This window comes from Sylvia atricapilla, chromosome 9 (assembly GCF_009819655.1).
Source record: "Sylvia atricapilla isolate bSylAtr1 chromosome 9, bSylAtr1.pri, whole genome shotgun sequence".
Lineage (NCBI taxonomy): Eukaryota > Metazoa > Chordata > Aves > Passeriformes > Sylviidae > Sylvia > Sylvia atricapilla.
This window is the reverse complement of record NC_089148.1, coordinates 18,724,833-18,738,915: the sequence shown is the minus strand read 5'-3', so window position 1 is coordinate 18,738,915 and position 14,083 is coordinate 18,724,833. Positions and strand designations below refer to the sequence as shown.

Here is a 14,083-nt window from a genome sequence, read left to right as displayed (position 1 = left end):
CGTCTATCAATGTATCTTGTATTTTCAAAGATTTCTTTACTTTTTCTATATTCTCCTGCTTCATAATTGGCTACAAATTTGTTAAAGGAGTAATATTTCTTGCCTGTTTCTGCCCAGTGGAAGAGTAATTACAGCATACACTTAAGTATAACAAGACCATATTTTTTAATAAGAGCTTCACTGATGCAATATTTTGCACCTGTGTTGTATTAAGCCAATAAAAAGGAAATGTGCTCAGTTTTTTTTCTTGGTGGATGAATAAAATTGAAAGGTACAACACATTAAACTGTTATTGAATCTAAATCTTTAGTGGAATTTCTTTTCTATATATTGTGAATTATTTAATGTCACTCTAGATCAAATTCTGATGTCTAGAATCTAGATTTCTGTAAATAATAACTTGAGGACATAAGGATTTGATTTTATGTGATGTGTTAAAATAATTGCTGATTTCTTTTTAACATTTAACTTTTAGATAGCAAAAATATACTTCCATATACCTCAGAAAGAAAGAGATCTCCTACAAGCATGAACTCACAAGTGCTACGCTTGTCACTGCCTTCATCCAAAAACATGCACAGCTTTTTCAGTTGCCTTCTGCACAGAAGATAATATTGAACAGAGTATATCCTATATTGATAGGGTAAGCCAGATCCTTTTGTTTATTGGAGATTGTCACCTGCACACAATCCATTGTGGTAAAAAAGATAGATTGATTGGATTAAGAAGGCTTCTTCCCTGGTGCCTAGAAGCTGAAGTTGGTGGAAGTAAGATTCAGGTTTTCCCCCTTCATACAGAATTTCACTTGATACTGGTTTGTCTTTGGAGAATGGTGGGAGATTGATCTAATTATTGATCTCATTTTCCTCCCTTTTCCCTGTTCTTTTTCCAGGAATTAACAACACTGGGCTTTCCTTCTATTTATGCAGAGTCCAAAGGAAAAGAATAAATTTAATAGCTATCATAAATTGTATGAATGAATTGCTTGCACTGCAGCACAAGAACCTTCGAGCTCAGGAAGAAGTAGAAATGCAGCATCTGAAACTGGGAAGTGATATGGATCACTTACAGAACTGCTATGCTAAGTTAAAGGTAGAAAACAAGATTATTCCACTAGAATTATGCAGCTCTCTATGTTCTTAAGAGCTAGTCCCCTTTTTTTTTTTCCCCTACCCTGTATTAATTTGCAGTTGTATTTTGAGATTTTTGGAAGTCTTTTCCCACATGAAAATGCCTTAAAGTTAATGAAATATGAGTTAATAAGAGGATAAGAGGACTTCTAATAACTTTAGAATTTTAGCCTCCTTAATCAAGGAAGGGGGAAGACTGTTTGAATTGGGAATGAAATAGGAGTGTTAATGTACATGTTGGGTGAAAATATTAAACACTTCAGTTCCTGTTATTTAGTATTGCTTAAAAGGGTATGCCCAGCTCTGAAAGATAAATTCCCAATGTAATTGTAACAAGTAAAAGCACAGATAACTCTTCTAGTGCAGGGTTTTTATTAGTCTTTTTCCATATCATTACCTTTTTCCCTGTGTTTTTTTTGTTGTTGGATTCTTTGAACATCCAACTACAAAGTCTCTTTGTAAGAATTGATGAGAAACTGTTGTCAAACCACATGTTACTAAGCTTCATTTTATCACAGGAGCAACACATGCTCAAGGCCAGTCCCTGTGGAGTAGCTGATATATTGGAAGTTCCTGGGTGCACTTGTATGTGCAGTCATATTAGAAAAGACTTTACTTTCTCTTAATTCTGTCAAGAAAATAAAATAGAAAAAAAAAGAGAAAATAATTCAGTGCATTTTTCAGTGCTTTTTTAGGTTTGCTTTTCACTGGGGCTGGTTGGCACTATCTCCTTGAAAAATACTGCTGTAGATTTTCAAAATCATAGTAGCTCTTTTGCTGAGATTGGTCATCCATGAAGACGGATTTTGATGACATTAAAAGTAATCTATAACTGCACTGATTTTATACAAACATTATAAAATGTTAAATTCTAGAACACTTCAGTTGCTTTCTCTAGATGAATAGCTTTAAGGGGGAGAGAGGGAAGTCTTCTTAATACTAACATGAATCCCATGGCATTTAATTTGGCTGTCAGCTTGTGAGGTTTCTCATGTAGATTCTTTCAGATACCATACAGCAATCCTCTTGACTTCCACTGTTGTGTTACCTGTATTTCACTGTGGTTTGTTTAGAAGATCTTGTTGCTTAAATATATCTATACATTTGTACCACACTGTGCATATGAAGGAAAAGCTTGTATGTAGTATTTAGCTGTCATTTAAGCTACCAGTTTCAGGTCTGGGTCTTATTTGTTGACAAAATGCTAGTTTTGCATTGTCTGTTTGAGATTATATGAGATCATCTGTCTAGCCTTCTCTGAATATGTGAAATGTTCCATTTGCATTGTTTTGGTCACAGTCTGTATATCTGTGTTAACTTTACCCTTGATTATTCCACAGAAATACTCCAGTAAAACTGTAGTTCCAAATTCTTACACGTTGCTTAGTATCCGCCTCATTCTCACAGTACAGACATACTTGTGAATCCTGACTTAATGAAAAGGTCCTAACTGTAAAAGATAATATCTGGTAAATACCAACCCATATCTCAAGTGGGGTGGTTTGGCAGTTTGGTTAATAGGACTTGTTTGTTTTGCTTGGTCGGGTTTTTTTTAAATCGTATGCTTTTAATTCTTATTGATACTGAACTTAATCAAAACTTTTTCTAGGAACAGTTGGAATTATCTAAAAGGGAAATAGTTGGGCTTCAGGAAAGAGACAGACAACTGCAAAGCAAGAACAGAAATTTGCACCAGTTACTTAAAAATGAAAAGGATGAAGTGAGTTGTTTTGTACATTAACACAAATCATTATATAGATATTGAAGATTTTTTATTTTTTGCACGGAGTCTTGTAATTGCTCATTTTGAATGTAGTTTTTTGTTGGTAAATGTTGTCTTTCAAGGTGACTGGCATGTTGCATATGGATAAATAGGTTCTATAAGGGATAGGTCCAAGTTATAACAATATTTAATTGAGAGTACTGCAAAAATGCAGGTGTGCAGTTTTCTGAGATTTTGTGTACAGCTTTATCTTGGAATGTTCTGATACATCAAAAAGTAGGAGGGGCAACAGGGTTCAGTCACTTCGTCGAACATTTGTGTATAGAGGCTTTTGGGATTTTCTTATTACATTGTTGAGGAGAGCAAAAGACCAGTAAGAAGGGAAATGGGGGGGAAAACCCAGCTCAAGACCACAGTCTCATTAAACTTAAATATCTTGAAACAATCAAGATCAGAAAACACTCTGACATCCATGACACTTCTTAGTTTGGGATTTGTTTCCTGTATGCTCCTTTCCTAGCATTGTACTTCACATGGCTCCTATGTTTTTGTGATTGTGGCTCCTCTAAATTTCTGTGGATGTTCTGTGTTCATAAACATATTCATACAGTGGGGAATCACAGTACTAACTTAGTGGACTTCTAAAGTTCCAGCTTAAGTTATTGAATGTGCTGTATGTTTGTAAGGTTAAATCAGAAAATTGAAAAAAACCCCAAACAATACAACCCTAGGAATTGATAGTATATGTCAAAAATTTGCTTTATGATGTTTTAATGTTCTTTTAGACCAAATGGAATAGTTTGTTTCAATGTCCTGCTGCTCCAAGGATGAGGAGTTTAATTTTTTAGTGTAAGCCTAACAAGCATGCTTAGAATTGGAGTAAACCTAGATCCTGAACATGAATTATTGAAAGATATATCTTTCCCTGCTTAAAGGTTATGTGACTTATCAGAACATGAACTTAGTTGTACTTCAGAGGAATTATAGTAGTATAATCTTATGATGTGGGTTTCTGCTGAAAAGAAACTACCTCTTTTGAGATAAGTCTGAGATCAGAATCCATGGGGTGGGAGATGTCTTGTGATTCCTTTTGTCACTTCCTTTTACTAGAAGTACAGTTTAATAGAAGCTTTGTTTTGCTTCATGCATTTTGGTTTTCTGAAGAAATTAATGTTTGTACTGTAGTGGAAGAAACGGCCTCTTGTGGCATTGCTTTTAGGTTCAGAAGTTGCAGAACATAATTTCAAGTAGAGCTACACAATACAATCACGATATGAAGAGGAAAGAGAGAGAATATAACAAATTAAAGGAACGCTTACATCAGTTAGTCATGAATAAAAAAGACAAAAAGTTAGGTAAGTAGCTCTTTGAACTTTACTTCAGCAAAATTAGCATATTCTGTATGTTAACCAGAGCCAATTTTAAGCATTTTTATCATTAAAGGCAATGTGGCCCTCTTGCAGATTTTATTTGGATATTAGAATGTTAGAAAAAAACTGCAATGTTTCATGTTAGCTGACTATGTGAGACCTTTCTACATTTGCTCCATAAGATCACTCACCAAGCATAAACCAAATGCTGATCTTTACCAAGTGAGGTGGGGTTACTTTTTTTGTGGGTTTTTGGTTGGTTTTTTTTCCTTACAAAGGAAAATTTATCTCTAGGATGTCATAGGAATCAGTGCCTATGCTGGAGCCATATCTCCTCTATTTTCTTGCTGCTGTTGCTATCACAAGATTTTGGTTCATGTCATAAACACTGTATTGTTCCAAGCAGTTGCCATCAGGGAGGCACATTGCATGAGCTTTTTACTCTGGAGATACTCCACTCTGCTTGTGGTTAGCACAAGTACTGAGAGGTTTGAGAGGAAGTAGCACACGGCAGGTGTACCATCCTGTACTATGTGAAATGAGGACAAACCAGATCTCCTTCACCGTGGGTACTTTTATGTTGTACTGCCCAAAAATTGTGGTCAATACATTCATCAGTGCTATTTACCATAAATGTAGTTTTCTGTGAAAATAGCTGAAAATGGGTATAGTTGTTAGATAACAAAATATACCTTTTGGTTCATATATCTGGCCATAAAATATTTATATATCTCCAGTGGAAGTGCTGCTCTTGTCCACCTGCCACCCCCAAACTCAGCTGTTTGCCAGCTGTATTGCATGTTTCAGTAAGCTCATTTAGTTCACTAAACCAGAGGAAGACTGTTCATGTTGTTGCCAAGATGGTTCTCTGCTGACATAGTTTTCTGAAAGTCCTTGTGGTTAAGCCAAAGCAGGTTAGGATGCAGTAGGAGAAACGCTTATTTTAGCTGCAGAAAATCTTTAGATATCAGTTCAGTAAGCTCTAGAAACTGCACTCTGAGATCAGCAAAACGTAAACATCCTTGACTTCAGGTGGATAGTACTAGTTCAAGTATCAGTGAAATGAAAATAGCAGGGTTTTGAAACTAGTCACTGTTTGCTTGATAGCTAACTAGCTTGGACCATTAATACATAGTCCTATGTTGGGTTTGAGTTTTTGGTTTTGGTGTTGTCGGGGTTGTTTTTTTTTTTTTTTTTTATACAAATGTGGACAGAGAAGTTTCTTTGTTTTGAGGAATGCCTTATGAAACATTAGTATGTTCCTTACTCTAAATATGAGATAAAACCGGCATTATTGCCAGAATGAGCATACAGTGGATACACTGATACAAAGGTTGAAATAGGAATGAAGGTATCATTAAGACATGCATAAAAAAGATAAGACAGGATAAGAATACATCCATCTGAGTTTCCCAACTCAAAAACTTTTTTTTTCTTTGACTGTTATTTTTTGCTTTAAGCAGGGCTATGTGGTTTCATTTTTCAAGATTGTGGGGGATATTTGAGTAATGTGGTGTTTTTATAATAACTACATATAAATGCAATGTCATCTAAATCTTTATCTATTTGTATATTGTTTCACACTTTGAAATATCCTTTTCATTTGTAGCTATGGAAGTTCTAATTATGTTGGTAGAGCTGATGGGAAAGAGAGGTGCATGGAGGACTGATAAGACAGAAGCCAGGTAGTTGTCTTAGAACAACATTAATTGAAGCATGTATTAGGGCTGTTATGTTGTTACTATAAGATTATTTCTTCCAGAAATGAAGAAGAAATGTACAAAATTCTGTTAAGTGATTATGAACAACGCCAAAAACAGCTTTTACTGGAAAATGCTGAACTAAAGAAAGTTCTTCAGCAAATGAAGAAGATATTATTCACTTCTTCCACCACAGAAACAAAAACCTAAAGAAGGTCTGAAGATGGGCTGGTAAGCATTCTTCAGTTAAAAGTAATCTACATTGTAGTTTGTGGTGTAGTGCTGGAGTAATTTAGGTAGAAGAAGTTTACTTTTTTTTTTAATAACTGAGACTTTCAGTGGATTGCACATCATGTGTTTTGCATGAAATCCATCTATGTTTAAATATTCTGCTCTCTATGAACAATACACACTTTATTCTTTCCAGTAAGTCAATGAAAAACTTGAAAATATTATTTGAATATTTTTTAATTAATTTAATTATGGTATGTACTGGTATATAATTCTATATTGCAGTGCCTGAGGGTTTTTGATTTTTTTCCAGATTTTAAGTATTTCTTTATAGGATATTTTTATTGAACAGTTTACTGCCGTGGCTATGTTGAAAAGCATTAGATTCTCTGTCACCTTCTTTATAAGGTGTGAGATCTCCTCTGAACTTGACTGGATGACTTGCCCCCATAATGGGGCAGCTGCTGCTTAAGTCTGACAGCAGAACTCAGCAGTCTGAACCTGTCTGGGTTGAAGATGTGAGAGTGACTGAGTCTTGGTATCTGACCCACAGTCTCTGTGGTGGGGTTCTGGGGACTGCCTGGTCACTTGCCTCCTCAGCATTGTGTTGTCAGGGAACAGAACTCCCTGAGAGTCAAATTTCCCTAGATGGAAAAATCTTTCCTTTATGTAAAGGTTTTCCTTCTCTTCACTAAATTGAACCAGTGCACATATTTATATAAACAAATGCACATATTTGGAGGGGTGAATGGTTTGCAGTGTCTTATTTCTGCTCTTACAGGTGCTGTCAGACCAGGAGGAAGATATTGGAGAATTAAATAAAGAGAATATGTGGGAATTATCTTGTGAAACTGTGCGAGAACAGCTTACCAACAGCATTAGAAAACAGTGGCGAATGTTGAAAAATCACGTTGAAAAGCTGGATAACCAAGGTTGGTGTTATGGGTACATATAAAATACATTTTAGAAAAAGTAATGTAGATGTGGCACTTTGAAATAATTGGATGCAAAAATATGTAATTCCCTCTCAAGAGCTTTTTTGTGCCATATCCTTTGAGACTTCTGGTGGCATTCTAAAACAAACTGACTGATGGTATGGTACTGGACTCTCCTCATTTCCAGCTGTTAACAGCATTAAGAACAGCTAAAAATATATAAAATTCTTTCCTAGTATTATTTTCCCATGCAAGTAAATGCAGCCACTACCACAGGGATGTTTGCTGTCAAGAGTAAGATTGAGAAGGTCATGCATGCAATTGCAAATAAAAGAGCAGATGGCCTTTGAGAGTATGTTTGCACCCTAGAAAGGATTTCAAGAATGCTTGTAATACTTTATTCTGTGTAACTAACTGAAAAATAAGCATCAGGAAAAATGTTACAATTATTTGCTCTTTTTTTGGAGTCGTCTTCCATGTTTTGTTAGTTTATAGGGATGACCATAGCCCTTTAGGATTCTGTTAATGTTCAAGTACTGGCTTTAGGGGATCAAAACTTGGCTTATTACAATAATTGTGGTATAGCTATGCATTAAGTTAAATAAAGCAGAATGCAATTGTACAAAATACAACCACTTCTGTAATTCATTCCCTTACTAGAATGAAAACAGGCATCCAATGTTTGTTATCTCAATTTCTCCTTCACAGGACTTGAAGGAAAAGGCTTTCTTTTTATATCTGTGATAAATATAGTTACTGTCATATTTTTATGAACACATAAGCCCTTCAAACATGGGCTCAGAAGAATGGACTAACAGCATGTCAGTGAAAAAAAAAATCCTTAGTTGTCTTGAGTTTTCTTTTAAATGACTGCTGAAACAAACTGAAACAAGTGAGGGTTTTGTGTAACTCATTGCAGTGTAGATGGTTGGTTTACCTTGGGGAATGTGAAACAGCCATATTTTCATTGTTTTTGTTTTTGTTTTTGCTTTTTTTCTGAACTGGATTTGATGGTAATTACATGTGTAGCACCAATTTTGGATCTCTTGTCTCTGATAAAAATGCCTTTGAATACACTGTGTATCTGTCTTTCAGGCTGGAACATGTAGTCTAAAATCTTTTGCTCTCCCAAAGAGTCTCTAATATGAGGTATTGAGAGTTTTTAAACTTGTTTTAAAGATTTTTTTTCCCCCACTTAGTGTCACGTGGACATTCAGGAGCTTTGAATGAAAAAGACGTCATTTCAAGAGAAGACCATGAGCTAGAAACTGAAAAGCTAGAGTTAGAGATTCAGCAATGTAAAGAAATGATCAAAACACAGCAACAGCTCTTACAGGTAGTAGACTTTATTTTTTCTTATTTTTCTTGATTGAATCCAAGTGTATTTTATTTAACGTTGCCTCTGAGCCCTTTTCCATTTCTTCATCATGCTTTTAAAGTAAAACAACTTAGTGGGTTGTCTAACTGTGCTCGTGGCTTAGTTAATAATTTAAGGACTTTTTACTCCTGGTAGGAATAATTTTGATGGGGCTAAACAAAGGTGAGGCTGCCTAAACAGCCTCTTGATTGCTATCTGAAATCTGCCCCCACTATCCACCAGTTTGATATCTACTGCATTGTTTCCATATTAAACTTCAACCATTTTTTCTGATAAAATTGAACCTGTGGAAATACTGTACCGCTTAAGTCACACTCAAATTAACATTTGACTTTTGTTGCTTTATATCTACAGCAACAGCTTACATGTGATGATGACACCACTCTGTTACTACAAGACTGCTATTTGTTGGAAGAAAGAGAGCGTCTGCAGGAAGAATGGAGACTATTTCGAGAACAAAAAAAGAATTTTGAGAAGGAACGAAAAAGTTTTACGGAAGCTGCTATTAGATTAGGACTTGAGGTATTAGGAAAGGGAGCTCTATGGAAGATGAATTACAAGTCTGTCTTTTGCACATGCTGAAGTGCAGCCATCCAGAAATATCTATTTCTGATGTCTGTAGAGAAAGATCATTGCCATACTGTATAAAACATATCTTTGGTTGTTCTGGAAGATCATTCTCTTGGCAATTCAAAAAGCCAAGGTTTTTGTGTCTAGTGGAAAACACAGTTTCTGCAACCGGAACCAAACAGTATTGGTTTCAGCTTTTGAAATATCTTAAGTGCTTCCAAAATTTACTAACAAAATCCCTAAGATACCAAACTAAAGTTTGGTTTCCTACAAAAGTAAGGCCTGTGCAAGTCAAACTTGGCCTCAGGGTTGAATCTCAAAGGTATTTGATTTCTAAACTTTAGTGAAAACAAATGACTTTTCCAAAAACACCAAGCAATTTCTAGGTTTTCCTTAATAGGGTCATTTTCTGTTCTGGTTTTGTAGTTAAGCTGGCCAGTAAGCACAGATACTGGTAGTCAGGTTGGATGTGTCTGTGAATGATCTCTAGCACATTTCCTTTGGTCTAGCCCATAGTTAGGGCCAAAAATGTGAGGGGGCTTACAAGTTTGGCAGGGAAGGGTCATGATGATGTGATTGTGAAACTAGGGTGGTACAGATATGATGGGGAAAAAAGTTACAGAAGGAGAAAAGAAATGGACTTCATTGCTTACAGAACAGCTTGCTTTGATGTGCAGAGCAGAAAGTTGGAGTGGGATGTGATTAAAATTTATAAAGCGGTGGATTCAGTTTGAACAGACAAAGGCACTACTTTTGTTCACCAAATCCCTCAAGACTTGGACTTGAGGGAACTCTTAATTTTCACATTAAGTCAAAAATACAGCCAAAAAGGTACCTTACTTTTTTTTATAGTTAGGTAGTTGACTTGATTTTTTTCAAAGGAGTTTATAAAGGCAATGTGTACCATCAAGTTCAAAAAGCACTTGCCTGAGCTTATGGGGAACACACTCACAAATAATAAAAATGGGGCACAAGGCAGTGGCTTTCAGTATCTATAATTAAATGGCTTTTGGGAATGGGAACCTTTGAGGGAATGCACTGCAGAAAGTGGCCCTGCTCATAAATTGCATCTCTTGTGGCCACTGTTAGAGACTGAACATGGAGCTGACTGGCCAACCTGTCTGACCCAGAATAGCTACTGGGCTAGCACTAATTCACATGGTAACAAATACTAACTATGTCTAATTTAATTTTATTTGCATTTTAGTGAGTTGGTTAATTTCATGTTGCACATTGAATTCAGCTTTAAAAGTTGTGAGTGAATAAACAATAATTGTTTGTCTGGAGGTGTTTAGGACTACGTTGCAGCATAAATGTAACTGCTCAAGCTTCAGCTTGTCAGAATGCTGAAGTAAGAAATGAGAAGCAATGCTGTAAGCTCTGTAGGTGTTTGTGAAAGTTTGCGTTGGAGTTCAGCTTCCTCTGTTTTTCTTCTGACATAGAATAGGAGCATCCTGTTTCACTGATGGTTTTTGGAGGTTAAATAGCTTGTTGCCTGATTCCAGAGCTGTTGGATCTCTTGGTGGTTGTCTGTTAGGCATTATTTTCTTTTTCTATACTCAGAGGGACTGGAAAGTGAAACAACCCTTCTCCCTTCCCCCCCCCGCCCCCCAGTTTTAGCAATTAGTGCTATTTTCAGTGTAATTTTTCCCTGTTTAGAAGGTTGAAGCAGTAATCAATTGTTCCTGGCAGCTGCCTTGGATGAGGGCTGCTCCAAGAGGTAGTGCTGCTCTGATGGGAATGGGGAACATAGGCGGTGGTGCCACTGGAGTTTAGAGCAGTAAAGTTGAAAGGATTACTCAGACCTCTGTGGAACAAACTGTGGGACTTGGCTTATAAGTACCTCCTCAGCCAATCCTCATTGGGCTCTAAAGCTTGCTCACAGACAGTATTTGCCGTGTTAAGCTGCTGGCTCTTCTTAGTGACATGGACATGTTACAACTTTGGCTTTCTGAAATAGAAATAGCACCAGTTTTATGTGGGCTAGGCTTTTTCCTGTGGTCATAATTGTAAGCTGTCACTTCTTTTCTTAGAGAAAGGCATTTGAAGAAGATAGAGGAGCATGGCTGAAGCACCAGTTCTTAAGTATGACTGCTGATTGCAAGTCTGAAAATGTGACAACTCCAAGTGCCTTCTTAAGAAGCAAGTATTTGGTTCAAATTATGTTCTTGCACAATTTCTTCCTTTGAACTAGAAGTTGCAACTATGAACAAAAAAATTAAAACCCCAAAAGGTTTCAAGAAAAACTTTACCAAGTATCTGTATGCCTCCACATGTCAGGGCAACTGATGGTACAAAATCTCCTTTTAAAAAGGGAATTGTAACTCCTTTCCTGATAATTACATATGTAGTGAATTTATAGTTGTGAAACAATCTGGTGAATATCAAATACCTGACAGTACAGCAGGTAACTTTCAGGTGCTTTCATAAATACTGTGGAACATGTAATCATTCTCGCTTTCCACTTCATATGAAGGATTTGAAATCTAAATGTGAGAAGGCATTGATTTGGACCTGCTAAATTGGCCATGTCTTTCATTGACTTGAGTGATGGTTAGGTTCATGTAAATAGTAAGACATCTAACTTTATTTTGATTTTGTTTTCTGTATTCTGACAAGTTTGCAGGTTTACATGTTGGTGTTAATTACTGTTTTTGCATATTATAACATAGCTCTGTTTTAAGGCCTTTGTGTTTAGGGGTTTTTTTAAGCAGAGGACACAAACACTTGAAGGACTTGCTTATTTCCAGTGGACTGCAGTTTAACTGATGATGTATGTCTGTCTCTCTTAGGTTCTGACCCAGACACTCGTTTAGTGAAGCCTGCATCTCGGCAAAGAAAACCTCACCTTGTGTTGAGTCCTATGAGTCCTGCTGTTTCACCAGAACCTTGCCAGATATCTCAATATATTACACAAAACAGGTTAGTGAAACAGTGTTGTAGATGGTTTTTAGGGTGCTGAAATCTATGTAGAGCACAGCATAATGTGAAGCTTATAGTTGGTATATTACAAAGGATATTAAAATTGTATCATAAAAACAATACTGTTTCCATTCAAAGCATTATTTATAATTGCATTGTAACTTTTGTTTCTGCTTCTAGTGTTACATCAGAGAAACCTGCTGCAGATAACATGCCAAATCTGTGGGTGGAAAGTGATGACAAAGAAGAAACTGAGGAATGCACAAAGTCATGGGAAGACTCTGGAGTTGGCACTCTGCTATGTAGAAACTTGCACATGGAACAACAGCTGCCTTAGACTTCTAGGGTTGCCTGCTGGGTTTTTTGTTAGAGACTTGTTCATAAACTTATCATTCTAAATGAAACAGAATGCTGTGAGTTTGATCATTCTTCTAGAGGATTATGTGGTGGTCTGAATTGTGGTGTGTTTCTATGTGTGTGCACACGGCTTTTACTTTAGACCATTATTTGCCTCTTTCTTGCAACTCTTGAAAGAAAATTTAAAAATATATAAAAGCTTTGATATTTTTCTAGTAACAGAAGCTCTAATTCTGTGAATAAAGCAATGGTCTGAAACTTTGACTGTAATGAAATACTGGATTCTAATGTTACCTTTCATCACAGGCAGAGATAGCACTTTTAGAAATTGTTTAATTATTGGACATTCATTTATGTCTCAAGTGTAACTGGCATTAAATCCTCTTTTGCCTCGACTTGAATGTACAGTATACTGTAGATTTTTAACAAAACAGGTTCTATATTTATTGTGTGATTTGAAAATACCTCTTTGATATCTCAATGATTTAAAGTGCAAAATCTTTATATATTTGTAAATAGAACAAGTGGTTATGCTGAGAAACCATGAAATGAAACACATGCATACATAAATATTATTTTACATGGCATTTTAAATTGTTTTATAGTGATACTCAGTTTACAGATCCATTAGGACTTTCAATGGTTCAGTCAGGAACCAAAGTATTTCAAATGTGAACAATAAATGTGTAATTCTATTCTAAAACACCCTGGTTCTATGATTTGTGTGCAGTAAACTTTTAAGCTACCATGGTTATAGGGCTGTTTGCAATGTCTACAAATCTGGTGCTGTTTTTGTATTTTGTTAGTTTTTTTGTTTTAATTGACTCCAGAATTTTATTTTTTGTGTAGCCTTGGGGAAGTCTCTTTTATTAATAATGTAATAAAAATAGCAAAGTTAGAAGTAAGATGTTTCAAGGTCTCCTTCACCTTACTGAGTGCATGTAATTTTCCTTGCCCAGCACAAATCCATCTTCTCTTGTTGGGTTTTTGTGCATTTGTGATCATATATAGCTCTGCATGTGTGATCAGTTGTATAGCTCTAATCCTTGTATAATTGGCCTTTTGAAAGATATCTGGGCTTCAACTGCTTTTCTTGGGGTCAGAAGTGGGAATTTAGCTCAAGTTTGGAATCCTTCACTGAAAATGCATTGCTGCTTTGCCCATTTTCTTCAGAATTGGATGGAGTGTAGTGATTGGATTACCTGGAAAATGGCAGTAGGATAATACAGGGAGGAGAAGAAACTGCAGTTCTCAAACAAACTCAAGTAAAAAGTTCCAGTTTCCTCTGTTGAGTTCAATGCATTGAGCTCCAGCTTGACATGAAGTAGGAGCCAGTGTAAACTGCAGATGATACTTGTGTGGTTTTCATATAGCACCTGTAAGGGAGCAGAAGTGGATATAATGATAATGCCAATTCTAATGTCTTGGTGGGTTTTTACTGCATGGGTAAGTCAGGTTGGAAAGACAACATATTTCTGTTTCTCCTGTCCTTCCCCAATAAATGGATTGTTCAATGTCAGGTCATTAATTCCAGCTTTGTAGCAGTGTACAGTTCCTGTTGGTTTCATGTTTCCCAGCTGTTGGGCAGCCCTTGCCTGAATTTTACTTATGGAAGAATAAATACACATTCAAAAACCTTAAGTGAAACTTTAAAGTATAAAGTGGGAGAACAGAACTCTGCAACAAGGATTATTTTCAAGCCCATAGTGGCTGCAGATCCTCATGGCTGAGGCGAGATCCAGATGCCACCAGGGGCTGCTGCTGTTC

General features: G+C 36.2%; 1 protein-coding gene across 1 annotated transcript; it reads left to right on the top strand.

The window, feature by feature from the left end:
* Window positions 1-254: 254 nt before the first annotated feature.
* On the top strand, window positions 255-13,221 carry SSX2IP (SSX family member 2 interacting protein). Its single transcript, XM_066325539.1, is given in 17 exon segments — window positions 255-271; window positions 480-591; window positions 593-643; window positions 893-944; window positions 947-1,092; window positions 2,740-2,850; window positions 4,073-4,208; window positions 5,833-5,908; window positions 5,986-6,099; window positions 6,101-6,135; window positions 6,138-6,154; window positions 6,936-7,086; window positions 8,289-8,425; window positions 8,822-8,989; window positions 11,071-11,179; window positions 11,830-11,959; window positions 12,140-13,221. Coding segments are annotated over 17 exon segments (1,719 nt in total). The 3' UTR covers window positions 12,297-13,221.
* Window positions 13,222-14,083: the final 862 nt, after the last annotated feature.